At 54.5% G+C, this 24755-nt stretch overlaps 1 protein-coding gene across 1 annotated transcript in view; it reads right to left on the bottom strand.

Moving 5' to 3' along the window:
• Positions 1-1090: 1090 nt before the first annotated feature.
• Positions 1091-24755, bottom strand: part of LOC140192889 (IQ motif and SEC7 domain-containing protein 2-like) — a 41458-nt gene continuing 17793 nt past the window's right edge. Inside the window, exons 6-9 of the mRNA XM_072250397.1 lie at positions 19407-19546; positions 11218-11343; positions 5354-5453; positions 1091-1320 (exon numbers count right to left, since the gene is read on the bottom strand). Coding sequence (XP_072106498.1) covers positions 1091-1320; positions 5354-5453; positions 11218-11343; positions 19407-19546 — 596 coding nt within the window. The remainder of the gene's footprint in view (positions 1321-5353; positions 5454-11217; positions 11344-19406; positions 19547-24755) is intronic.

The raw sequence follows: 24755 nt of genomic DNA, 5'->3' as shown, positions 1-24755 counted from the left end.
TTAAGACTTTTGCACATTTGTGATAATACATCTGATTGGGATTCTGATTTGGTCATTTGGGCAACAAAGTCGTCCCGAGTGCTTCAGGTTTGGTCTTTATGCCATGGTGATCTCAGCTGGGATTCCTCTCTCCCAGGCTCCCCCACCACCTCACTTCACTGCCCTCTCTTCCCGGGAATGACCTCTCTGTCTCCTGCGATCCAGCGTTTCTGGTGGGGTTGAGAGGGATAATAAATCAGCCATGATGGAATAGCGGGGCAGAATCAAATGGGCCGACTGGCCCAATTCTGTTCCTACACCTTTTGACCGTGGCTGACGTGAGGCTGGCCACAACTCCTCTCCTGTGCCAGCACTCTAATTGCTCAATCTTTCCAATATTTATCCATTTCCACATTAATTACATATTGATTTATTGAGATAGAGCTTGGAATAGGCCCATCTGGCCCTCTGGGCTGCAGTTCCCAATATAATCTGAGCCTAATCACAGGACAGTTTCCAATTAACCTACCAACCGGTCAGTCTTTGGACTGTGGGAGGAAACCCACGCGGTCATGGGGAGAACGTACAAACTCCTTACAGGCAGTGGCGGGAATTGAACCTGGATTGCTGGTACCGTAAAGCGTTGTGCTAACCACTACGCTGCCGTGCCACCCAAAGAAATAAAGAGCTGGCCTTCACCACCGTTTAGATCAGGGGTTCCCAGCTGTTTCTATGCCATGAGCCCTGACTCCCATTGACCGAGGGGTCCGTGGACCCAGGGTTGGGAACCCCTGGTCTGGAGAACCAATGCCCTTGGAGACAGGTTTCGACCTGCCTCAGTTTTAAATGACCTACTACATACTGTTGTAAACACAAGAGATTGTGCAGATACTGGAAATCCAGGGCCACACACACAGAATGCTGGAGGAACTCAGCAGGTCAGGCAGCATCTATGGAAAAGAGTAAGCAGATGATATTTCGGGCCGAGACCCTTCTTCAGGGGGCAGTGGTGATTGTCCCTCAGCATCACCCTTGGGATTAAGGTTACCTCTTGTTCCTCTAAACCCCAAGGCATCCAAACCCAAGACAGGACACCTTCTCATCACACTCATCAGTGCCAGGATCTGGACCGTCCCCTGTCCAGAGGAGCGGTGGGTGGGGGGAGAGGTGAGGGCTTACATTCCACGCGATATTTCTCCATCTCTTGAACTTCGGCCACAGACTCGCGCAGATCGCTGGCGAACCTCGTGCGATCCTGGACGCTGGGGGCATTGAATATGATCAGAATCTTCTTCTCGGCGCTGGGAATGGAGGAGGCCAACTTGATCCCATGGGGATAGTCTGTCAGGGAAAGAGGAGACGGCAGGGTGACTGACTTTAAAACCTTGCAGAAAAAAGGGTGAGGCTATAATACCAGACAGGGGCTCTTTGCCCAACAGAAACATAGCCTCCCAGCCACAGCCAACATGCCCACCCTTGCCCACGGCCAACATGCCCACCCTTGCCCAAAGCTAACATGCCCGCCCTTGCCCACGGCTGACATGCCCGCCCTTGCCCACGGCCGACATGCCCGCCCTTGCCCAAAGCTAACATGCCCACCCTTGCCCACGGCCGACATGCCCGCCCTTGCCCACGGCCAACATGCCCGCCCTTGCCCAAAGCTAACATGCCCGCCCTTGCCCAAAGCTAACATGCCCGCCCTTGCCCACGGCTGACATGCCCACCCTTGCCCAAAGCTAACATGCCCGCCCTTGCCCAAAGCTAACATGTCCGCCCTTGCCCACAGCTGACATGCCCGCCCTTGCCCACGGCCGACATGCCCACCCTTGCCCAAAGCTAACATGCCCGCCCTTGCCCAAAGCTAACATGCCCGCCCTTGCCCACGGCCAACATACCCACCCTTGTCCAAAGCTAACATGCCCACCCTTGCCCACGGCTGACATGCCCGCCCTTGCCCATGGCTGACATGCCCGCCCTTGCCCAAAGCTAACATGCCCGCCCTTGCCCACGGCCGACATGCCCGCCCTTGCCCAAAGCTGACATGCCCACCCTTGCCCAAAGCCAATAAGCAACTTTTGCTCACAGCCAACCTGGCCACCTTTTCTCTGCAGCCAATATGTCTGCTCAGGCCACAGCGGATATGGTCATGCTTGCCCACAGTATCACAGCCGGCATTGTCAAGGTACAGTACTCTTCAAAAGTTTTAGGCATATATATAGCTAGAGTGCCTGACTTTTGCACAATACTGTAGCAATTTTCTGTATTGCACTGTACTGCTGCTGCAGCAAAAAAAATCAAATTTCATGACATAAATGAGTGATGATAAATCTGATTCTGATCTGGGTATCTATTGTGGACCGTAGGGAGGGGGCAGGGAGAGGGGAATCATGGTTGGGAAGGGGGAAGGATGAGGGGAACACCAGAGAGACATTCTGTAATGAACAATAAACCAATGGTTTGGAATTGTTTGGTGTCCCAGGGCTGGGTGTGTCTGCCCACACACTACCCCTCCCTCCCCTTTGACACTCAACAGACAATAGACAATAGGTGCAGGAGTAGGCCATTCAGCCCTTTGAGCCAGCACCACCATTCACTGTGATTATGGCTGATCATCCACAATCAGTACCCTTTTCCTGCCGTCTCCCCATATCCCTTCACTCCGCTATCTTTAAGAGCTCTATCTAACTCTCTTTTAAAAGAATCCAGAGAATTGGCCTCCACTGCCTTCTGAGGCAGAGCATTCCACAGAACCACAACCCTCTGCGTGAAAAAGTTTTTCCTCAACTCCATTCTAAATTGTCTACCCCTTATTCTTAAACTGTGGCCTCTGGTTCTGGACTCTCCCAACATCGGGAACATGTTTCCTGCCTCTAGCGTGTCCAATCCCTTAATAATATATGTTTCAATCATATCCTTCTAAATTCCAGTGTATACAACCCCAGTCGCTCCAATCTTTCAAGATGTGACAGTCCCACCATCCCGGCAATTAACCTCGTGAACCTACGCTGAACTCCCTCAATAGCTAGAATGTCCTTCCTCAAATTTGGAGCCCAAAACTGTACACAATATTCCAGGTGTGGTCTCACCAGGGCCCTGTACAGCTGCAGAAGGACCTCTTTGCTCCTATACTCAATTCCCCTTGTTATGAAGGCCAGCATGCCATTAGCTTTCTTCACTGCCTGCTGTACCTGCATGCTTGCTTTCAGTGACTGATGAACAAGGACACCTAGATCTCATTGCACTTCCCTTTTTCCTAACTTGACACCATTCAGATAGTAACCTGCCTTCCTGTTCTTGCCACCAAAGTGGATAACCTCACATTTATCCACATTAAACTGCATCTGCCATGCATCTGCCCACTCACCCAATCTGTCCAAGTCGCCCTGCATTCTCATAACATCCTCCTCACATTTCACACTGTCACCCAACTTTGTGTCATCTGCAAATTTGCTAATGTTACTTTTAATCCCTTCATCTAAATCATTAATGTATATTGTAAATAGCTGTCTGCCAACCAATTTTCTATCCATATCAGTACCCTACCCCCAATACCATTTGCTCTAATTTTGCACACTAACCTCCTATGAGGGACCTTATCAAAGGCTTTTTGAAAGTCCAGGTACACTACATCCACTGGCTTTCTCATGTCCATTTTCATAGTCACACTCTCAAAAAACTCCAGAAGATTAGTCAAGCATGACTTCCCCTTTGTAAATCCATGCTGACCCGGACCTATCCTGCCACTGCTATCCAAATATGCCGCTATTACATCTTTTATAATTGATTCCAGCATCTTCCCCACCACTGATGTCAGACTAACTGGTCTATAATTGCCTGTTTTCTCTCTCCCTCCTTTCTTAAAAAGTGGGATAACATTAGCTACCCTCCAACCTGCAGGAACTGATCCTGAATCTATAGAACATTGGAAAATGATTACCAATGCGACCACGATTTTTAGAGCCACCTCCTTAAGTTCCCTGGGATGCAGACCATCAGGCCCTGGGGATTTACCAGCTTTCAGTCCCATCAGTTTACCCAACACCATTTTCTGCGTGATGCAAATTTCCTTCAGTTCCTCTGTTACCCTCGGTCCTCTGGCCACTATTACATCTGGGAGATTGTTTGTGTCTTCCCTAGTGAAGACAGATCCAAAGTACCTGTTCAGCTCGTCTGCCATTTCCTTGTTCCCCATAATAATTTCACCCGTTTCAGTCCTCAGGGGCCCAACTTTGGTCTTAACTAATTTTTTCCTCTTCACATACCTAAAGGAGCTTTTACTATCCTCCTTTATATTTTTGGCTTTTTCTGTCACCTGTTCCACACCCCTCCTGCAGTGTTCCACACTTGCTAATCCCAGTATTCTTTGCTCTCACCGATATAAACTCACTCTCCGCTCCACATTGATAAATACAGTCCTGTGCAAACGGCTGAGGCACCCTAGCTATAGATATGTGCCTAAGACTTTTGCACAGAACTAGCACACAGCGACCGTGGCCACACGTGCCCACACCCAACATGTCTGCCTTGCCTATGACAAATGGTTCATTTAACTGCCAACCGAATGCCCCACTCACCCACAGCCAACACACAATACTCCAAATCAGGCCTCACCAATATACAATTTCAGTAGAACATTCCACCTCCTGTATTCAACACTATGATTTATGAAGACCAATGTGCCAAAGATTTTCTTTACGAGCCTTTCTCCCTGTGACACCACTTTCAACGAATTATGGATCTGTATTCCCAGATCCTTCTGTTCTACCACACTCCTCAGTGCCCTACCGCTCACTGCCTCGGGAGACCGCACTCCCTGCTGATGGATTAGACTGTTTGTTACTTTCTTTGCAGTTTAACAATTAAATATCTGCTTGTATTTGTTTAAATAGCTACCTATACACATGTAATTGGTTAGTGTGGTTCCTAGTGGTCATAGAATAAATATGCAAATGTTTAGAGTGCCCCCTAGTGGTTACAATTCTGTATGATTCGGGAAGCTCTGGGGCTGCATGATTTGAACAGGGTTTTCCGATTGGTTGACTCTTATCTACAAATTTGAATGCAAGGTTGCTTATCTGTGGAGTATATAAAGAGCTGACCACACAGCGACACCACCATTTTCTCCTCTTTTGCTTCTCTCTCCCTTCGCTCACCTGCCCGCTCTTGTTACTGTCTGCTTCCCGCCCTCTCTGCTCTATTGACGCCCAATAAAACGATCGTCAAGCAACACGTTTTGTGCCTCTTTCCTGACTTCAGAAAGAACCTTGTATTAAAAACATCGGAATCCAACAACCACCCGTCCCCCTCTCCCACCAGCCGAGCAGATTGGCTCTCCCTCCCGACGGGAGGAGGGTACGCCTCGAGCGGGACTTACAGGCGTTCTGAAAGAGGTTAACCTTCATCTCGTGGAGGGCGAAGGACTGGCGGAAACTGTAGGTCACTGAGATCTTCTTCTTCTGAAAGACTTTGGTGACCTGGGAGAGGCAGGGAGGGGGAGACAGGTTAAACCAGGATCTGGGGGAGGGGGGGAGGGGGGAGCTGACAGAAAGTGTGTTTGGGGTGAGAGGGTATGAAGGGTTAAACCAGAGACAGGAAGCAGGAAGACTGGGCATCCCTTCAGAACAGAGATGAGCAGTAGTTTCTCTAGCCAGAGGGTGGTGAAACTGTGGAATTCATGGCCACAGACGGCTGTAGAGGCCAAGACATTGGGTATATTTAAAGCGGATGCGAATAGGTTCTTGATTAGTCAGGGTGTTAAAGGATACGGACAGAAACGTTAGAATGGGGTTGAGAGGGAAAATAAATCAGTCACGATAGAATGGTGGAGCTGACTCTGTTAGCTGGATGGCTTAATTCTGCTGTGTGTTATGGTGTTATGTGCTAGGGGTTAGAGTGAGAGATGGGGAGATGGAAAAAGGGAGGAGGACAGAATATGAAAGGGAGGGATGGAGAGAATGACGGGAGTTGGAAGGGAGGGATGGAGAGAGGGAGGGGAGTTGGAAGGGAGGGATGGAGACAGTGAGGGGAGTTGGAAGGGAGGGAAGGAGAGAGTGAGGGGAGTTGGAAGGGAGGGATGGAGAGAAGGAGGGGAGTTGGAAGGGAGGGATGGAGAGAATGAGGGGAGTTGGAAGGGAGGGATGGAGAGAGTGAGGGGAGTTGGAAGGGAGGGATGGAGAGAGGGATGGGAGTTGGAAGGGAGGGATGGAGAGAGTGAGGGGAGTTGGAAAGGAGGGATGGAGAGAGGGAGTTGGAAGGGAGGGATGGAGAGAGGGAGGGGAGTTGGAAGGGAGGGATGGAGAGAGGGAGGGGAGTTGGAAGGGAGGGATGGAGAGAGGGAGGGGAGTTGGAAGGGAGGGATGGAGAGAGGAAGAGGAGTTGGAAGGGAGGGATGGAGAGAGGGAGGGGAGTTGGAAGGGAGGGATGGAGAGAATGAGGGGAGTTGGAAGGGAGGGATGGAGAGAGCGAGGGGAGTTGGAAGGGAGGGATGGAGAGAGGGAGGGAAGTTGGAAGGGAGGGATGGAGAGAGGGAGGGGAGTTGGAAGGGAGGGATGGAGAGAGTGAGGGGAGTTGGAAGGGAGGGATGGAGAGAGTGAGGGGAGTTGGAAGGGAGGGATGGAGAGAGTGAGGGGAGTTGGAAAGGAGGGATGGAGAGAGGGAGTTGGAAGGGAGGGATGGAGAGAGGGAGTTGGAAGGGAGGGATGGAGAGAGGGAGGGGAGTTGGAAGGGAGGGATGGAGAGAGGGAGGGGAGTTGGAAGGGAGGGATGGAGAGAGCGAGGGGAGTTGGAAGGCAGGGATGGAGAGAGTGAGGGGAGTTGGAAGGGAGGGATGGAGAGAGTGAGGGGAGTTGGAAGGGAGGGATGGAGAGAGTGAGGGGATTTGGAAGGGAGGGATAGAGAGAGTGAGGGGAGTCGGAAGGGAGGGATGGAGAGAGTGAGGGGAGTTGGAAGGGAGGGATAGAGAGAGTGAGGGGAGTCGGAAGGGAGGGATGGAGAGAGTGAGGGGAGTTGGAAGGGAGGGATGGAGAGAGTGAGGGGAGTCGGAAGGGAGGGATGGAGAGAGTGAGGGGAGTTGGAAGGGAGGGATGGAGAGAGTGAGGGGAGTTGGAAGGGAGGGATGGAGAGAGGGAGGGGAGTTGGAAGGGAGGGATGGAGAGAGGGAGGGGAGTTGGAAGGGAGGGATGGAGAGAGTGAGGGGAGTTGGAAGGGAGGGATGGAGAGAGGGAGGGGAGTTGGAAGGGAGGGATGGAGAGAATGAGGGGAGTTGGAAGGGAGGGATGGAGAGAGTGAGGGGAGTTGGAAGGGAGGGATGGAGAGAGGGAGGGGAGTTGGAAGGGAGGGATGGAGAGAGTGAGGGGAGTTGGAAGGGAGGGATGGAGAGAGTGAGGGGAGTTGGGAGGGAGGGATGGAGAGAATGAGGGGAGTTGGAAGGGAGGGATGGAGAGAGTGAGGGGAGTTGGGAGGGATGGAGAGAGTGAGGGGAGTTGGAAGGGAGGGATGGAGAGAGGGAGGGGAGTTGGAAGGGAGGGATGGAGAGAGTGAGGGGAGTTGGAAGGGAGGGATGGAGAGAGTGAGGGGAGTTGGAAGGGAGGGATGGAGAGAATGAGGGGAGTTGGAAGGGAGGGATTGAGAGAGTGAGGGGAGTTGGAAGGGAGGGATGGAGACAGTGAGGGGAGTTGGAAAGGAAGGTTTGGAGAAACAGATGGCGGGGGAGAGGGAAAGGAAGGAAGGCGAGATGGGGAAAGATAGAGGGCAGAGGAGAGTGATGAGGAGAGAGGGATGTAGCTGTGGAAAGGAGAGGATGGTCAAGACTGGAATTTATGAGAGTCAGGGGCAAGAGAGGGGCAGAGAGAGAAACGGAGCGGATGAGACAGAGAGAGACCAGAGAGGAGAGGGAGAGAGAGCAGAGAAAGGGTGAGAGAAAGGGAGATAATGGGTGAGAAGGACACACTTCCAAATTAAAGGCGACTCGAAGCGGCAGCTCCGATGGAAACGATCAAAGATTCCCATTTCAGCCTGCTACAGCTGAGAACCACAACTGCATCTGAGGTCTGTACTGTTAGTGACGGTGTTTTAATGTGATTAAACAATTGACCGACGGAAATAGATTGGACTGCGCCCAGCAGCTGTCCCCTTAAGACGTCGGCGGAAATGACGTTGTGCCGCTGGGTTAATGAGGTGTTTATAAACAAAACGAGTTCTTCGACTCCCAGTTCCGACTACCTTGCTGCCAAACGTACAGCCTCTGGTAAGTTAAGCTGAAGATCTCTGAGCTAGGGCGCTCCATCAGAGAGACACTGGGACCACTTGCATCTTTTTCTTCATGGAATTTAGGTTAGCCCCTCCCATTCCAGGCGCAATTCAGATCAACGGGTTCATTGTACGCTGCCAAGATCGGACCACTGAGTCTTTTAAAGTCAAAGTCGAAGGCGGGGCTGAAGAGGGGTGGGTTTGCTTCATGACCAATTCCCCGTGGTGTACAAACGTGTCCTGTCCCAGTCACGCTGCCCAGACCTGGAACACATTGCTATCGAGTGCTGTCCATTTTACCAGCTGCGGGAGATTTCTGCGATCATCTTGGTAGCAGTGTACATCCCACCTCAGGCCGAGGTCGAGCAGGCTCCAGATGATCTGAGCAATGGAATAAACGGTGTATCCTAATGCCTTCCCTGTCATTCGGGAGGATTTTAACCAGGCCAGCTCAAAAAAGTCTCTAAATAATTATTACTTGTAGTACCAGAGGAACCAACTCACTGGACCACCGTTACACTAAGATCAAGAGTGCCTATGGTGCTATTCCACACTCTCACTGGCTGCACTTCTACTCCCTGAGTATAGGCAGAGACTGAGGACTGCAGCACCAGTAGTGAGGACCAAGAAGGTATGGACAAGGGAAGCACAGGACTGCTTTGAATCGGTGGTGTTGATCGTATTCAGGGATTCATCTTCGAACCTGGATGAGTATGCTGCAGTTGTTACCAACTTCATTAAAACCTGTGTGGATGAGTCTGTGCCTACAAAGACTGACTGTACATTCCCAAACCAAAAGCCATGGATAAACCTGGAGGTTAGTGATCTGCGGCATTTAAATCTGGTGACCCAGGTCTGTACAAGAAAAAAAAGGTACGGCTTGCAGAGGGTTATTTCAAGGGCTAAGGAACAATTCTGAACGAGGCTGGAAGTGGAATCGGATGCACGCCAACTCTGGAAGAGTTTGCAGGCCATTACTTCCTACAAAGCAAACCCCAACATCATGAATGGCAGCGATACTTTACTCCCAAATGAACTCAATGCCTTTTATGCCCACTTATAAAGGGAGAATATAACTACAGCTGTGAAGATCCCTGCTGTATCCGGTGACTCTGTGATCCTTGTCTCGGAGGCCAATGTCAGGCTGCCTGTCAGGAGGGTGAACCCTTGCAAGGCGGCAGGCCCCGATGGGGTACCTTGTAAGTCACTGAAAACCTGTGCCCACCAACTGGCGGGAGTATTCAAAGACATTTTGAATCTCTCACTACTACAGTCAGAAGTTCCCACCTGCTTCAAAAGGCAACAATCACACCAGTGCCCAAGAAGAGCATGGTGAGCTGCCTCAATGACTATTGTCCGGTAGCACTCACATCCACGGTGATGAAATGCTCTGAGAGGCTGGTCATGGGCAGAATGAACTCCTGCCTCAGCAAAGACCTGGACCCACTGTAATTTGCCTATCATCACAATAGGTCTACAGTGGATGTGATCTCATTGGCTCTCCTTGAATCACCTGGACAACACAAACACCTATGTCAGGATGCTGTTCATTGACTATAGCTCAGCGTTTAATACCATCATTCCCACAGTCCCGATCGATAAGCTACAGAACCTGGGCCTCTGTACCTCCCTCCGCTGGATCCTCGACCTCCTAACCGGAAGACCACAATTTGTGTGGATCGGAAATGACATCTCTACCTCACTGACGATCAACACTGGTGCACCTCAGCGATGTGTGCTTAGCCCACTGCTCTACTCTCCCTACACTGTGCGGCTAGGCATAGCTCAAATGCCAACTATAAATTTGCTGATGATACAACCATTGTTGGTAGAACCTGAGATGGAGATTAGAGGCTGTACAGGAGCGAGATATACCAGCTAGTTGAGTGGTGTCGCACCAACAACCTGGCACTCAATGTCAGTGAGACCAAAGAGCTGATTGTGGACTTCAGAAAGGGTAGGACGAGTGAACACAAACCAATCCTCATAGAGGGATCAGAAGTGGAGAGAGTGAGCAATTTCAGATTCCTGGGTGTCAAGATCTCTGAGGATCTGACTTGGTCCCAACATATTGATGCAGTTATAAAGGCGGCAAGAGAGCTTATATTTCATTAGGAGTTTGAGGAGATTTGGTTTGTCACCTGATACACTCGAAAATTTCTACAGACGTACCGTGGAGAGGATTCCGACAGGCTGCATCACCATCTGGTATGGTTGGGATGGGGGTACTGCACAGGGTCGAAGTAAGCTGCAGAGAGTTGTAAACTTAGCAGCTCTATTTTGGGCACTAGCTTCCGTAGTATCCGAGACATCTTCAATGAGCGGTGCCTCAAAAAGGCAAAGTCCGTCATTAAGGACACTCATCGCTCAGAACGTGCCCTCTTCTCATTGCTACCAACAGGGAGGAGGCACAAAGCCTGAAAGTACACACTCAACGATTCAGGACCAGCTTCTTCCCCTCTGCCATCCAATTTCTGAATGGACATTTAATACATGAACAGTACCTCATTACTTTTTTAAAAAATTCTGTTTTCGCACTACTTAATCAATTTAACTATTTAGTATACATATACTTACTGTAATTCAGCTATTTTTCTGTATTTATCATGTATTGCACTGTACTGCTACCGTAAAGTTAACACATTTCACAACATATGCTGGTGATATTAAACCTGATTCCGAGAGACAGGGGGTGGAGGGGGAGTGGGGTGGAAGGGGTGAGGGTGAGAGGTTAGGAAGGAGGGGAAGGAGGGGGAGGGGGAAAGTGAGAGGGAAAGTGAGTGAGAAAGATTGAGGGAGGGAGTGAGGGAGGGAGTGAGAGAGGGAGTGAGGGAGGGAGTGAGGGAGGGAAGGAAGGAAGGAGAGAGTGCAAAGACAGAGAAGTGAGAGAGAGAGAGTGCGAGCCAGCAGTGGAGTGATAGAGAGAGACAGAAAGAGAGGTAGCAGAGAGAAGCACAGAGGTGGAGAGCAGACAGCGAGGGAGAGACTCACCACGAGCAGGTCATTGAAAAGGAACACCTCACGCTGGTGTAGACCAGGTTTCTGTGGCCTGTTTGGATCTGGGACCTCGTAGAGACGGCAGCAGCAGACCAGTCTCCGGTGGGGTAGAGACAGAACCTGGGGAGCAGATGGTCAGACATCAGTGTTCTACTTACGCTGATCTTGTGACGGGACGGTGTGGAGGGAGTGTGTGACGGGACGGTGTGGAGGCAGTCTGTGATGGGACGGTGGGGAGGGAGTGTGCGACGGGACAGTGTGGAGGGAGCGTGTGACGGGACGGTGTGGAGGCAGTGTGTGATGTGACGGGACGGTGTGGAGGGAGTGTGTGACGGGACGGTGTGGAGGGAGTGTGTGACGGGATGGTGTGGAGTCAGTGTGTGATGTGACGGAACGGTGTGGAGGGAGTGTGTGACAGGACGGGACAGTGTGGAGACAGTGTGTGACAAGACGGTGTGGAGGGAGTGTGTGACGGGACGGTGTGGAGGCAGTGTGTGACGTGACGGAACGGTGTGGAGGGAGTGTGTGACCGGACGGGACGGTGTGGAGGGAGTGTGTGACGGGACGGTGTGGAGTCAGTGTGTGATGTGACGGAACGGTGTGGAGGTAGTGTGTGACAGGACGGTGTGCAGTCAGTGTGTGATGTGACGGAACGGTGTGGAGGGAGTGTGTGATGGGACGGTGTGGAGGCAGTGTGTGACGGGACGGTGTGGAGGGAGTCTGTGATGGGACGGTGGGGAGGGAGTGTGCGACGGGACGGTGCGGAGGGAGTGTGCGACGGGACGGTGTGGAGGCAGTGTGTGACGGGACGGGACGGTGTGGAGTCAGTGTGTGACGTGACGGAACGGTGTGGAGGGAGTGTGTGACAGGACAGGACGGTGTGGAGGGAGCGTGTGACGGGACGGTGTGGAGGCAGTGTGTGATGTGACGGGACGGTGTGGAGGGAGCGTGTGACGGGACGGTGTGGAGGCAGTGTGTGATGTGACGGGACGGTGTGGAGGCAGTGTGTGACGGGACGGTGTGGAGGCAGTGTGTGACGGGACGGTGTGGAGTCAGTGTGTGATGTGACGGAACGGTGTGGAGGGAGTGTGTGACGGGACAGGACGGTGTGGAGGGAGTGTGTGATGGGACGGTGTGGAGGCAGTGTGTGACGGGACGGTGTGGAGGGAGTCTGTGATGGGACGGTGGGGAGGGAGTGTGCGACGGAATGGTGCGGAGGGAGTGTGCGACGGGACGGTGTGGAGGCAGTGTGTGACGGGACGGTGTGGAGTCAGTGTGTGACGTGACGGAACGGTGTGGAGGGAGCGTGTGATGGGACGGTGTGGAGGGAGCGTGTGACGGGACGGTGTGGAGGGAGTGTGTGACGGGACGGTGTGGAGGGAGTGTGTGATGTGACGGGACAGTGTGGAGGGAGTGTGTGACGGGACGGTGTGGAGGGAGTGTGTGACGGGATGGTGTGGAGTCAGTGTGTGATGTGACGAGACGGTGTGGAGGGAGCGTGTGATGGGATGGTGTGGAGGGAGTGTGTGACGGGACGGTGTGGAGGCAGTGTGTGATGTGATGGAACGGTGTGGAGGGAGTGTGTGACGGGACGGGACGGTGTGGAGGTAGTGTGTGACGGGACGGTGGTGAGGGAGTGTGCGACGGGACGGTGTGGAGGGAGTGTGTGACGTGACGGTGTGGAGTCAGTGTGTGATGTGACGGGACGGTGTGGAGGCAGTGTGTGATGTGACGGGACGGTGTGGAGGCAGTGTGTGACGGGACGGTGTGGAGGCAGTGTGTGACGGGACGGTGTGGAGTCAGTGTGTGATGTGACGGAACGGTGTGGAGGGAGTGTGTGACGGGACAGGACGGTGTGGAGGGAGTGTGTGATGGGACGGTGTGGAGGCAGTGTGTGACGGGACGGTGTGGAGGGAGTCTGTGATGGGACGGTGGGGAGGGAGTGTGCGACGGAATGGTGCGGAGGGAGTGTGCGACGGGACGGTGTGGAGGCAGTGTGTGACGGGACGGTGTGGAGTCAGTGTGTGACGTGACGGAACGGTGTGGAGGGAGCGTGTGATGGGACGGTGTGGAGGGAGCGTGTGACGGGACGGTGTGGAGGGAGTGTGTGACGGGACGGTGTGGAGGGAGTGTGTGATGTGACGGGACAGTGTGGAGGGAGTGTGTGACGGGACGGTGTGGAGGGAGTGTGTGACGGGATGGTGTGGAGTCAGTGTGTGATGTGACGAGACGGTGTGGAGGGAGCGTGTGATGGGATGGTGTGGAGGGAGTGTGTGACGGGACGGTGTGGAGGCAGTGTGTGATGTGATGGAACGGTGTGGAGGGAGTGTGTGACGGGACGGGACGGTGTGGAGGTAGTGTGTGACGGGACGGTGGTGAGGGAGTGTGCGACGGGACGGTGTGGAGGGAGTGTGTGACGTGACGGTGTGGAGTCAGTGTGTGATGTGACGGGACGGTGTGGAGTCAGTGTGTGACGTGACGGAACGGTGTGGAGGGAGTGTGTGACGGGACAGGACGGTGTGGAGGGAGTGTGTGATGGGACGGTGTGGAGGGAGCGTGTGACGGGACGGTGGGGAGGGAGTGTGTGACGGGACGGTGTGGAGTCAGTGTGTGACGGGACGGTGTGGAGTCAGTGTGTGACGTGACGGAACGGTGTGGAGGGAGTGTGTGACGGGACGGTGTGGAAGCAGTGTGTGATGTGACGGAACGGTGTGGAGGCAGTGTGTGACGGGACGGTGTGGAGTCGGTGTGTGATGTGACGGAACGGTGTGGAGGGAGTGTGTGACAGAACGGTGTGGAGGGAGTGTGTGACGGGACGGGACGGTGTGGAGGCAGTGTGTGACGGGACGGTGTGGAGGCAGTGTGTGATGTGACGGAACGGTGCGGAGGTAGTGTGTGACGGGACGGTGCGGAGGGAGTGTGCGACGGGACGGTGCGGAGGCAGTGTGCGACGGGACGGTGCGGAGGCAGTGTGTGACGGGACGGTGCGGAGGCAGTGTGCGACGGGATGGTGTGGAGGGAGTGTGTGACCGGACGGGACGGTGTGGAGGGCGTGTGTGATGGGACGGTGTGGAGGGAGCGTGTGACGGGACGGTGGGGAGGGAGTGTGCGACAGGACGGTGTGGAGTCAGTGTGTGACGCGACGGTGTGGAGTCAGTGTGTGATGTGACGGAACGGTGTGGAGGCAGTGTGTGACGGGACGGTGTGGAGTCGATGTGTGATGTGACGGAACGGTGTGGAGGGAGTGTGTGACGGAACGGTGTGGAGGGAGTGTGTGACGGGACGGGATGGTGTGGAGGCAGTGTGTGACGGGACGGTGTGGAGGCAGTGTGTGATGTGACGGGACGGTGTGGAGGTAGTGTGTGACGGGACGGTGTGGAGGGAGTGTGTGACGGGACGGTGTGGAGTCAGTGTGTGATGTGACTGAACGGTGCGGAGGTAGTGTGCGACGGGACGGTGCGGAGGCAGTGTGCGACGGGATGGTGTGGAGGGAGTGTGTGACCGGACGGGACGGTGTGGAGGGAGTGTGTGACGGGACGGTGTGGAGTCAGTGTGTGATGTGACGGAACGGTGTGGAGGTAGTGTGTGACGGGACGGTGTGGAGTCAGTGTGTGATGTGACGGAACGGTGTGGAGGCAGTGTGTGACGGGACGGTGTGGAAGGAGTCTGTGATGGGACGGTGGGGAGGGAGTGTGCGATGGGATGGTGCGGAGGGAGTGTGCGACGGGACGGTGTGGAGGCAGTGTGTGACGGGACGGTGTGGAGGCAGTGTGTGACGGGACGCGACGGTGTGGAGTCAGTGTGTGACGGGACGGGACGGTGTGGAGTCAGTGTGTGACGGGACGGGACGGTGTGGAGGGAGTGTGTGACGGGACAGGACGGTGTGGAGGGAGCGTGTGACGGGACGGTGTGGAGGCAGTGTGTGATGTGACGGGACGGTGTGGAGGCAGTGTGTGACGGGACGGGACGGTGTGGAGTCAGTGTGTGACGTGACGGAACGGTGTGGAGGGAGCGTGTGATGGGACGGTGTGGAGGGAGCGTGTGACGGGACGGTGTGGAGGGAGTGTGTGATGTGACGGGACAGTGTGGAGGGAGTGTGTGACGGGACGGTGTGGAGGGAGTGTGTGACGGGATGGTGTGGAGTCAGTGTGTGATGTGACGACACGGTGTGGAGGGAGCGTGTGATGGGACGGTGTGGAGGGAGTGTGTGATGGGACGGTGTGGAGGCAGTGTGTGATGTGATGGAACGGTGTGGAGGGAGTGTGTGACGGGACGGGACGGTGTGGAGGTAGTGTGTGACGGGACGGGACGGTGTGGAGGTAGTGTGTGATGGGACGGTGGGGAGGGAGTGTGCGACGGGACAGTGTGGAGGGAGTGTGTGACGTGACGGTGTGGAGGGAGTGTGTGACGTGACGGTGTGGAGTCAGTGTGTGATGTGACGGGACGGTGTGGAGTCAGTGTGTGACGTGACGGAACGGTGTGGAGGGAGTGTGTGACGGGACAGGACGGTGTGGAGGGAGTGTGTGATGGGACGGTGTGGAGGGAGCATGTGACGGGACGGTGGGGAGGGAGTGTGCGACGGGACGGTGTGGAGTCAGTGTGCGACGGGACGGTGTGGAGTCAGTGTGTGACGTGACGGAACGGTGTGGAGGGAGTGTGTGACGGGACGGGACGGTGTGGAGGGAGCGTGTGACGGGACGGTGTGGAGGCAGTGTGTGACGCGACGGTGTGGAGTCAGTGTGTGATGTGACGGAACGGTGTGGAGGCAGTGTGTGACGGGACGGTGTGGAGTCGGTGTGTGACCGGACGGGACGGTGTGGAGGGAGTGTGTGACGGAACGGTGTGGAGGGAGTGTGTGACGGGACGGGATGGTGTGGAGGCAGTGTGTGACGGGACGGTGTGGAGGCAGTGTGTGATGTGACGGGACGGTGTGGAGGTAGTGTGTGACGGGACGGTGTGGAGGGAGTATGTGACGGGACGGTGTGGAGTCAGTGTGTGATGTGACGGAACGGTGCGGAGGTAGTGTGCGACGGGACGGTGCGGAGGCAGTGTGCGACGGGACGGTGCGGAGGCAGTGTGCGACGGGATGGTGTGGAGGGCGTGTGTGACCGGACGGGACGGTGTGGAGTCAGTGTGTGATGTGACGGAACGGTGTGGAGGTAGTGTGTGACGGGACGGTGTGGAGTCAGTGTGTGATGTGACGGAACGGTGTGGAGGCAGTGTGTGACGGGACGGTGTGGAGGGAGTCTGTGATGGGACGGTGGGGAGGGAGTGTGCGACGGGACGGTGCGGAGGGAGTGTGCGACGGGACGGTGTGGAGGCAGTGTGTGACGGGACGGTGTGGAGGCAGTGTGTGACGGGACGGTGTGGAGTCGGTGTGTGACCGGACGGGACGGTGTGGAGGGAGTGTGTGACGGAACGGTGTGGAGGGAGTGTGTGACGGGACGGGATGGTGTGGAGGCAGTGTGTGACGGGACGGTGTGGAGGCAGTGTGTGATGTGACGGGACGGTGTGGAGGTAGTGTGTGACGGGACGGTGTGGAGGGAGTGTGTGACGGGACGGTGTGGAGTCAGTGTGTGATGTGACGGAACGGTGCGGAGGCAGTGTGCGACGGGACGGTGCGGAGGCAGTGTGCGACGGGACGGTGCGGAGGCAGTGTGCGACGGGACGGTGCGGAGGCAGTGTGCGACGGGACGGTGCGGAGGCAGTGTGCGACGGGATGGTGTGGAGGGAGTGTGTGACCGGACGGGACGGTGTGGAGTCAGTGTGTGATGTGACGGAACGGTGCGGAGGTAGTGTGCGACGGGACGGTGTGGAGGCAGTGTGTGATGTGACGGAACGGTGCGGAGGTAGTGTGCGACGGGACGGTGCGGAGGGAGTGTGCGACGGGACGGTGCGGAGGCAGTGTGCGACGGGACGGTGCGGAGGCAGTGTGCGACGGGACGGTGCGGAGGCAGTGTGCGACGGGACGGTGCGGAGGCAGTGTGTGATGTGACGGAACGGTGTGGAGGCAGTGTGTGACGGGACGGTGTGGAGTCGGTGTGTGATGTGACGGAACGGTGTGGAGGGAGTGTGTGACGGAACGGTGTGGAGGGAGTGTGTGACGGAACGGTGTGGAGGGAGTGTGTGACGGGACGGGATGGTGTGGAGGCAGTGTGTGACGGGACGGTGTGGAGGCAGTGTGTGATGTGACGGGACGGTGTGGAGGTAGTGTGTGACGGGACGGTGTGGAGGGAGTGTGTGACGGGACGGTGTGGAGTCAGTGTGTGATGTGACGGAACGGTGCGGAGGTAGTGTGCGACGGGACGGTGCGGAGGCAGTGTGCGACGGGACGGTGCGGAGGCAGTGTGCGACGGGATGGTGTGGAGGGAGTGTGTGACCGGACGGGACGGTGTGGAGGGAGTGTGTGACGGGACGGTGTGGAGTCAGTGTGTGATGTGACGGAACGGTGTGGAGGTAGTGTGTGACGGGACGGTGTGGAGTCAGTGTGTGATGTGACGGAACGGTGTGGAGGCAGTGTGTGACGGGACGGTGTGGAGGGAGTCTGTGATGGGACGGTGGGGAGGGAGTGTGCGATGGGATGGTGCGGAGGGAGTGTGCGACGGGACAGTGTGGAGGCAGTGTGTGACGGGACGGTGTGGAGGCAGTGTGTGACGGACGCGACGGTGTGGAGTCAGTGTGTGACGGGACGGGACGGTGTGGAGTCAGTGTGTGACGTGACGGAACGGTGTGGAGGGAGTGTGTGACGGGACAGGACGGTGTGGAGGGAGCGTGTGACGGGACGGTGTGGAGGCAGTGTGTGATGTGACGGGACGGTGTGGAGGGAGCGTGTGACGGGACGGTGTGGAGGCAGTGTGTGACGGGACGGGACGGTGTGGAGTCAGTGTGTGACGTGACGGAACGGTGTGGAGGGAGCGTGTGATGGGACGGTGTGGAGGGAGCGTGTGACGGGACGGTGTGGAGGGAGTGTGTGATGTGACGGGACAGTGTGGAGGGAGTGTGTGACGGGACGGTGTGGAGGGAGTGTGTGACGGGATGGTGTGGAGTCAGTGTGTGATGTGACGACACGGTGTGGAGGGAGCGTGTGATGGGACGGTGTGGAGGGAGTGTGTGATGGGACGGTGTGGAGGCAGTGTGTGATGTGATGGAACGGTGTGGAGGGAGTGTGTGACGGGACGGGACGGTGTGGAGGTAGTGTGTGACGGGACGGGACGGTGTGGAGGTAGTGTGTGATGGGACGGTGGGGAGGGAGTGTGCGACGGGACGGTGTGGAGGGAGTGTGTGACGTGACGGTGTGGAGTCAGTGTGTGATGTGACGGGACGGTGTGGAGTCAGTGTGTGACGTGACGGAACGGTGTGGAGGGAGTGTGTGACGGGACAGGACGGTGTGGAGGGAGTGTGTGACGGGACGGGACGGTGTGGAGGTAGTGTGTGACGGGACGGTGGGGAGGGAGTGTGCGACGGGACGGTGCGGAGGCAGTGTGCGACGGGACGGTGCGGAGGCAGTGTGCGACGGGATGGTGTGGAGTCAGTGTGTGACCGGACGGGACGGTGTGGATGGAGTGTGTGACGGGACGGTGTGGAGTCAGTGTGTGATGTGACGGAACGGTGTGGAGGTAGTGTGTGACGGGACGGTGTGGAGTCGGTGTGTGATGTGACGGAACGGTGTGGAGGGAGTGTGTGATGGGACGGTGTGGAGGCAGTGTGTGACGGGACGGTGTGGAGGGAGTCTGTGATGGGACGGTGGGGAGGGAGTGTGCGATGGGATGGTGCGGAGGGAGTGTGCGACGGGACGGTGTGGAGGCAGTGTGTGATGTGACGGAACGGTGTGGAGGTAGTGTGTGACGGGACGGTGTGGAGGGAGTGTGTGACGGGACGGTGTGGAGTCAGTGTGTGATGTGACGGAACGGTGTGGAGGTAGTGTGCGACGGGACGGTGCGGAGGCAGTGTGCGACGGGACGGTGCGGAGGCAGTGTGCGACGGGACGGTGCGGAGGCAGTGTGCGACGGGATGGTGTGGAGGGAGTGTGTGATCAGACGGGACGGTGTGGAGTCAGTGTGTGGTGTGATGGAACGGTGTGGAGGGAGTGTGTGATGGGACGGCGTGGAGGGAGTGTGTGACGGGACGGTGTGGAGGGAGCCATCATGTGTGTAATCCATGACATCAACACACTCTGCCCTTACCGGCTTCTTCCCGACAATCAGGCGCTCCACAGCTTGGACCTGGGAGACGTGGTCATCGTTTGTCCGGAGCTCCCGTTTCTGGATCCGGTGGTAGATTCCCACTAGCATATCCCGGGGAATGTCCTCCCCATTGTCCACCCCTGCAGAGCAAATAACGAGGGCACGGTGACTCGGAATTCCCACAAACTGTGCGTGGTGTCCCTGCCTCCTTCCCCCTTGCGGGCTCCTCTAAGCCAGTCTGAATGTGACACACACAAAACGCTGGAGGAGCTCAGCAGGTCAGGCAGCATCCACGGAGGGGAATAAACAGTCGACGTTTCAGGCCGAGACCTTAATGAGTTCAGGTGAAAGTTCTCAGTCCAAAACATTGAACCTTTGCTCACCTTATTGATCCGGCCCGACAGACTGGTGTCTAGAATTGATAATACAGTGACAGCACACCACAACACAGAAACAGGCCCTTCAGCCCATCTAGCCTGTACTAAACAGTTTTGTCCCAGCGACCTGCACCTGGCCCACACTCCTCCCATCCATGTACATCCAAGCTTCTCTGAAACGTTGCAATCGAACTCACATCCACCACTGGCGGCTCATTCCATGAGTGTTGAAGGTCCCCTTAAATATTTCACTGTATCCGGATCAGTGAATGAGTGTAACCCACAACGTCTCCTTCCAGTCTTGCTCAATCCCAGCCTGCTTGCATTTACCCCATCTATACCCCTCATAACTTTCTATACCTCTCTCAAATCTCTCCTCATTCTCCTACGCTCCAGGGAATAAAATCCTAAACTATTCAACCTTTCCCTGCAACTCAGACCCTCATGCCCTTGCACATCCTTGTACATTTTCTCTGCACTCTTCCAATCTTACTGATTTCTTTCCTGGGTGTAGGTGACCAAAACTGCACACAATGCTCCAAATTCTGCCTCACTGATGTCTTATACAAACTCAACATAACATCCCATCCCCCATATTCGATACTCTGATAGATGAAGGCCAATCTGCAGAAAGCTCTCTTTGTGCCGCCACTTTCAAGGAATGATGGATCGGTATTCCCAGACTCCCCGCCACTCCTCAGTGCCTACCACTCATTGTGTACGTCCTATCCTGGTGGGTCCTACTGAAGTACAACGCCCCCCCCCCCTTTTTTCTATAATTAAAGAGACTTGTCACAGAATTAACTGCTGTGGAAGGCACAGGAATTTGCAAAATCTGTGCAGCAGGCCGAGACGGAGAAATTCAAGATTCAAGATAGTTTAATGTCATTTCCAGTACCCCAGTGTAAAGGAGAACAAATTAATTGTTACTCTGGATATGATGCAACACAGAAAAAAACATACAAGGTAAAAGTCACAATAAAAAAAACAATAAATATAAATAAGCAAGATAGCTTGTATGAAGTACTGTACAAAAGTCTTCTGTATACGCACACACATAGCTAGGGTGCTTAACACGTTTGCACAGCACTGTAGTAATTTTATGTATTGCACTCTACTGCTGCCGCAAAATATAAAACACATTTCACGACGTATGTGAGTGATGATAAAGCTGATTCTGATACGGGTCTCTGTTGTGGTCTGAGAGTGGGAAGGGGGCCAGGGAGAGGGGAATCATGGTTGGGAGAGGGGTGAGGAAGTGGGAAGCACCAGAGAGACATTCCGTAATGAGCAGTAAACCAATTGTTTGGAATCAGATGACCTTGCCTGGTGGCTCAGGGCTGGGTGTGTCTGCACCCTACACCACCCTCCCCGTTACCCCGCCCTCCTTCTCTGCCACCTGTCCCTCACCCTTCCCACGGTGCGCCACCCTTGCCATTCCCAACATCCTTTGCTCCCACCAGACTTGCTCTCCGCTCCACAGTGATAAATACTGTACTGTGCAAAAGTCTTGTGCACCCTAATGATAGATGTACAAGACGTTTTGCACAGTGGTGTACGAGATTGATAAAGTGACATTAGGCACAGGAGTGTCTGTACATAAGGTGACTGACAGGAAATGATAAAGGAGTGGTGGTCGGGGGCGTGGAGGGGTGGGTTAGTGGCTGGCGGTTTTGATCGGCCTGACTGCTTGGGAAAAGTAACTGTCTTTGAGTCTGTTGGTCCTGTTACCGTGGCCTCCTCCCTGGTGAGAGTGGGACAAACAGCCCACGAGCAGGGTGGGTGGGATCCTTCACGACGTTACTGAAACCTTTCTCTATATATGCCCTTGATGCCAGAGATGCGTTGGGCAGTTTTGACTGCCCGTTGGAAAGCCTTCCCGCCCACCGCAGTGCAGCTTCCGTACCGCGCAGTGGTGCAGCTTGTTAGGATGCCAACTACGCATCTGCAGTAGGACGTGAGTGTCGACGTGCGCGGTCCAGCTCTCTTCACCCTCTCAGTAAGCAGAGACGGCGCTGGGCTTTCCCCACTGTGCAGAATGGCAGATGGAGTTAAACCTGGGTGTCAGGTGTTGAGGAGGGCAAATGCTGGGGGAGTGTACATGGCCACCACCAAGACCGCGAGCAGCAGCGATGTGGAGCCGAAGTCCAGAAACGGCTGAATGTTACAACACATGTAGGAGTGGGGTAAAGGAGAAGTGTACAGCATGCTTCCCTTCACGGAATATTAGAACACAGAACACTCCAGCACAGTCCAGGTCCTCCGGCGACAACGTTTTGCCAAACTTTTAACCTCTTCTCATGTTTCTCTCCCACATAACTCTCCAGTTTTCTATCATCCAGGTGCCCACCTCGGACTCTCTTAAATGTCCCTGCTGTATCTGCCTCCACCGTCACCCCTGACAGGAAGTTCCACACACCCATCACTCTGTGTGTTACCTCTGACATCCCTCCCTATACTTTCCTGCAATACCTTCAAAGCACAAGCAAAATGCTAGAGGGACACAGCAGGTCAGGCAGCGTCGATGGAGGTGAATAAACAGTCGACGTTTCGGGCCGAGACCCTCCTCCAGGAGTGGAAAGGAAGGGGGAAAGACGCCAGAGTAAAAGCGTGGAAGGAGGATCGCTGGAAGGTGATCGGTGACGCCAGGAGGGTAGGAAAGGTAAGGGGCTGGAGAGGAAGGAATCTGATAGGAGGTGGGGTGGACCATGGGGGTTTGGGAAGGGAAGGAGGAGGGGACCCAGAGAGAGGCGATGGGCAGATGAGGAAAAGAGGGAAGAGGCCAGAGAGGGGAATAAAAAGTTTATGAAGTATAGAAGACAGCTTAAAATTGCGCTCCCCCCCCCGTACTAGCCATTTTCATCCTGACTATCTGCTCTTATCACCCTGTACACCTCTATCAAGTCACCTCTCGTCCTTCACTCCAAAGGGAAAAGCCTAGCTCAAGTAACATCTTATCATAAGACGTGCTCTCTAACCCAGGCAGCATCCTGGTAAATCCCTCTCTAAAGCTTCCCTATAATGAGGACAGCCAGACAGAACACAATACTCCAAGTGTGATGCTCAGTTGGGGAGTGGGGTACGAGTGTCAGGAAGTAATGTTGCAGCTCTGTAAAACTTCAGTTTGGCCACATTTGGAGCGGTGTGTCCATTGAGGACTTCTTTCAACAGGCGGCATCTATCATTAAGGACCCTCACCAGCCAGGACCTGCCCCGTTCTCATTGCTACCATCAGGGACGAGGTACAGGAGCCTGATGACACACACTCAACGATTCAGGAACAGCTTCTTCCCCTCTGCCATCACTTTCTGATTGAACATTGAACTCATCAACACTACCTCACCACCCTCAATTGCAATTTTTTAAACGTACTGCACTGCTACCACAAAACAAAATGATAAGATTTAAAGATTAGCTTTATTTGTCACACGTACTGTGAAATGCGTCGTTTGTGTCCGGGGTTGTATTGGGAGGCAGCTCGGAAGTGTCGTCATGATACCGTCGCCAATATAGCAAGCCCACGACTCACTCACCCTAACCCGTCCGTCTTGGGACGGTGAGAGGAAACCCACACAGTCACTGGGAGAACATACAAACTCCTTACAGATGGCGGCGGGAATCGTACCCGGATCGTGAGTGGCTGTCGATCATTACGCTGCCGTGCTCTCCGTGATTTCACCGCATCCGTCAGTGGTAATAAACCCGAGTCTGAGTCCTGGTTGCAGAAAGTATGTGGAAGCTTCGGAGAGGGCGTGGCAGAAGTTCACCAGGATGCTGCCCAGATTCGAGGAATACAGATCACGTGCAGGCCGAGGGGATTAACTTGTGCCCTGCTCGGCACAGCCCCGTGCAGCTCCACGGTCTTCACTCATGGACAATGATCAGGGCAGAAGAGGTAGGAAACCCAGTTCACGGTAGGGGTGGTGGTGGGGGGGGAGGCTTCAGGACCCAGGAAATGCTAGGGAGATAGGGGTTGGTCGATAACCTCTCAGTCAATGTCAGCAAAACCAAGAGCTGATTATTGACTATAGGAGGAGGAAACCGGAGGTCCATGACCCAGTCTTCATTGGGAATTGGAGGTGGAGAGGGTCAGCAACTTTAAATTCCTTGGTGTTATATCAAGTAACTTTAAATTCCTTGGTTTTGGTTTCTACAGGGCACAATTGAGAGCATCCGGACTGGCTGCATCACTGCCTGGTATGGGAACTGTACTTCCCTCAATCTCAAGAGAATGGTGCAGACAGCCCAGCGCATCTGTAGATGTGAAATTCCCACTATTCAGGACATTTACAAGGACAGGTGTGTAAAAACGACCCATAGGATCACTGGGGACCCAGGTCATCCCAACCACAATCTATTCCAGCTGCTACCATCCGGGAAGCGGTACCGCAGCATAAAAGCCAGGAACAACAGGCTCCGGGACAGCTTCTTCCACCAGGCCATCAGACTGATGAACTCACACTGACTTGAGTGTACTCTACATTACATTGACTGTTCTATTTATTATAAATTACCATGATTGCACGTTGCACATTTAGATGGAGACGAACGTAAAGATTTTTACTCCTCATGTATGTGAAAGATGTAAGAAATAAAGTCGATTCAACTCAAAAAATTCAGAGGATTTGTCCTGGGACCAGCCCAGATGAGATCAATGCTTTCTATGCTCACTTTGAGGCAGAACATGGAGGTACCTAAACAAATTCCCACAGCCCCCGATGACCCTGTGATTTCAGTCTCTGCCTCCTGCCCCACACCCCTCCCACAGCATTCCCCGTACCCTCAGCATTCCCAACATCCTTTGATCTTGCCAGATTTACACTCACTCTCTGCTCCATGTTGATAAATACAGTACTGTGCAAAAGTCTTAGGCACCCAAGATATGTATATATGTGCCTAACACTTTTGCACACTGTATAGTTTTTCATAAATTCTATTATATTTCTTTATGTTCCTGTAAATGCCCGCAAGA

This window comes from Mobula birostris, unplaced genomic scaffold, assembly GCF_030028105.1.
Source record: "Mobula birostris isolate sMobBir1 unplaced genomic scaffold, sMobBir1.hap1 scaffold_2997, whole genome shotgun sequence".
NCBI lineage: Eukaryota > Metazoa > Chordata > Chondrichthyes > Myliobatiformes > Myliobatidae > Mobula > Mobula birostris.
The sequence above is the reverse complement of the archived record's forward strand: the minus strand, read 5'-3'. Positions and strand labels throughout refer to the sequence as shown.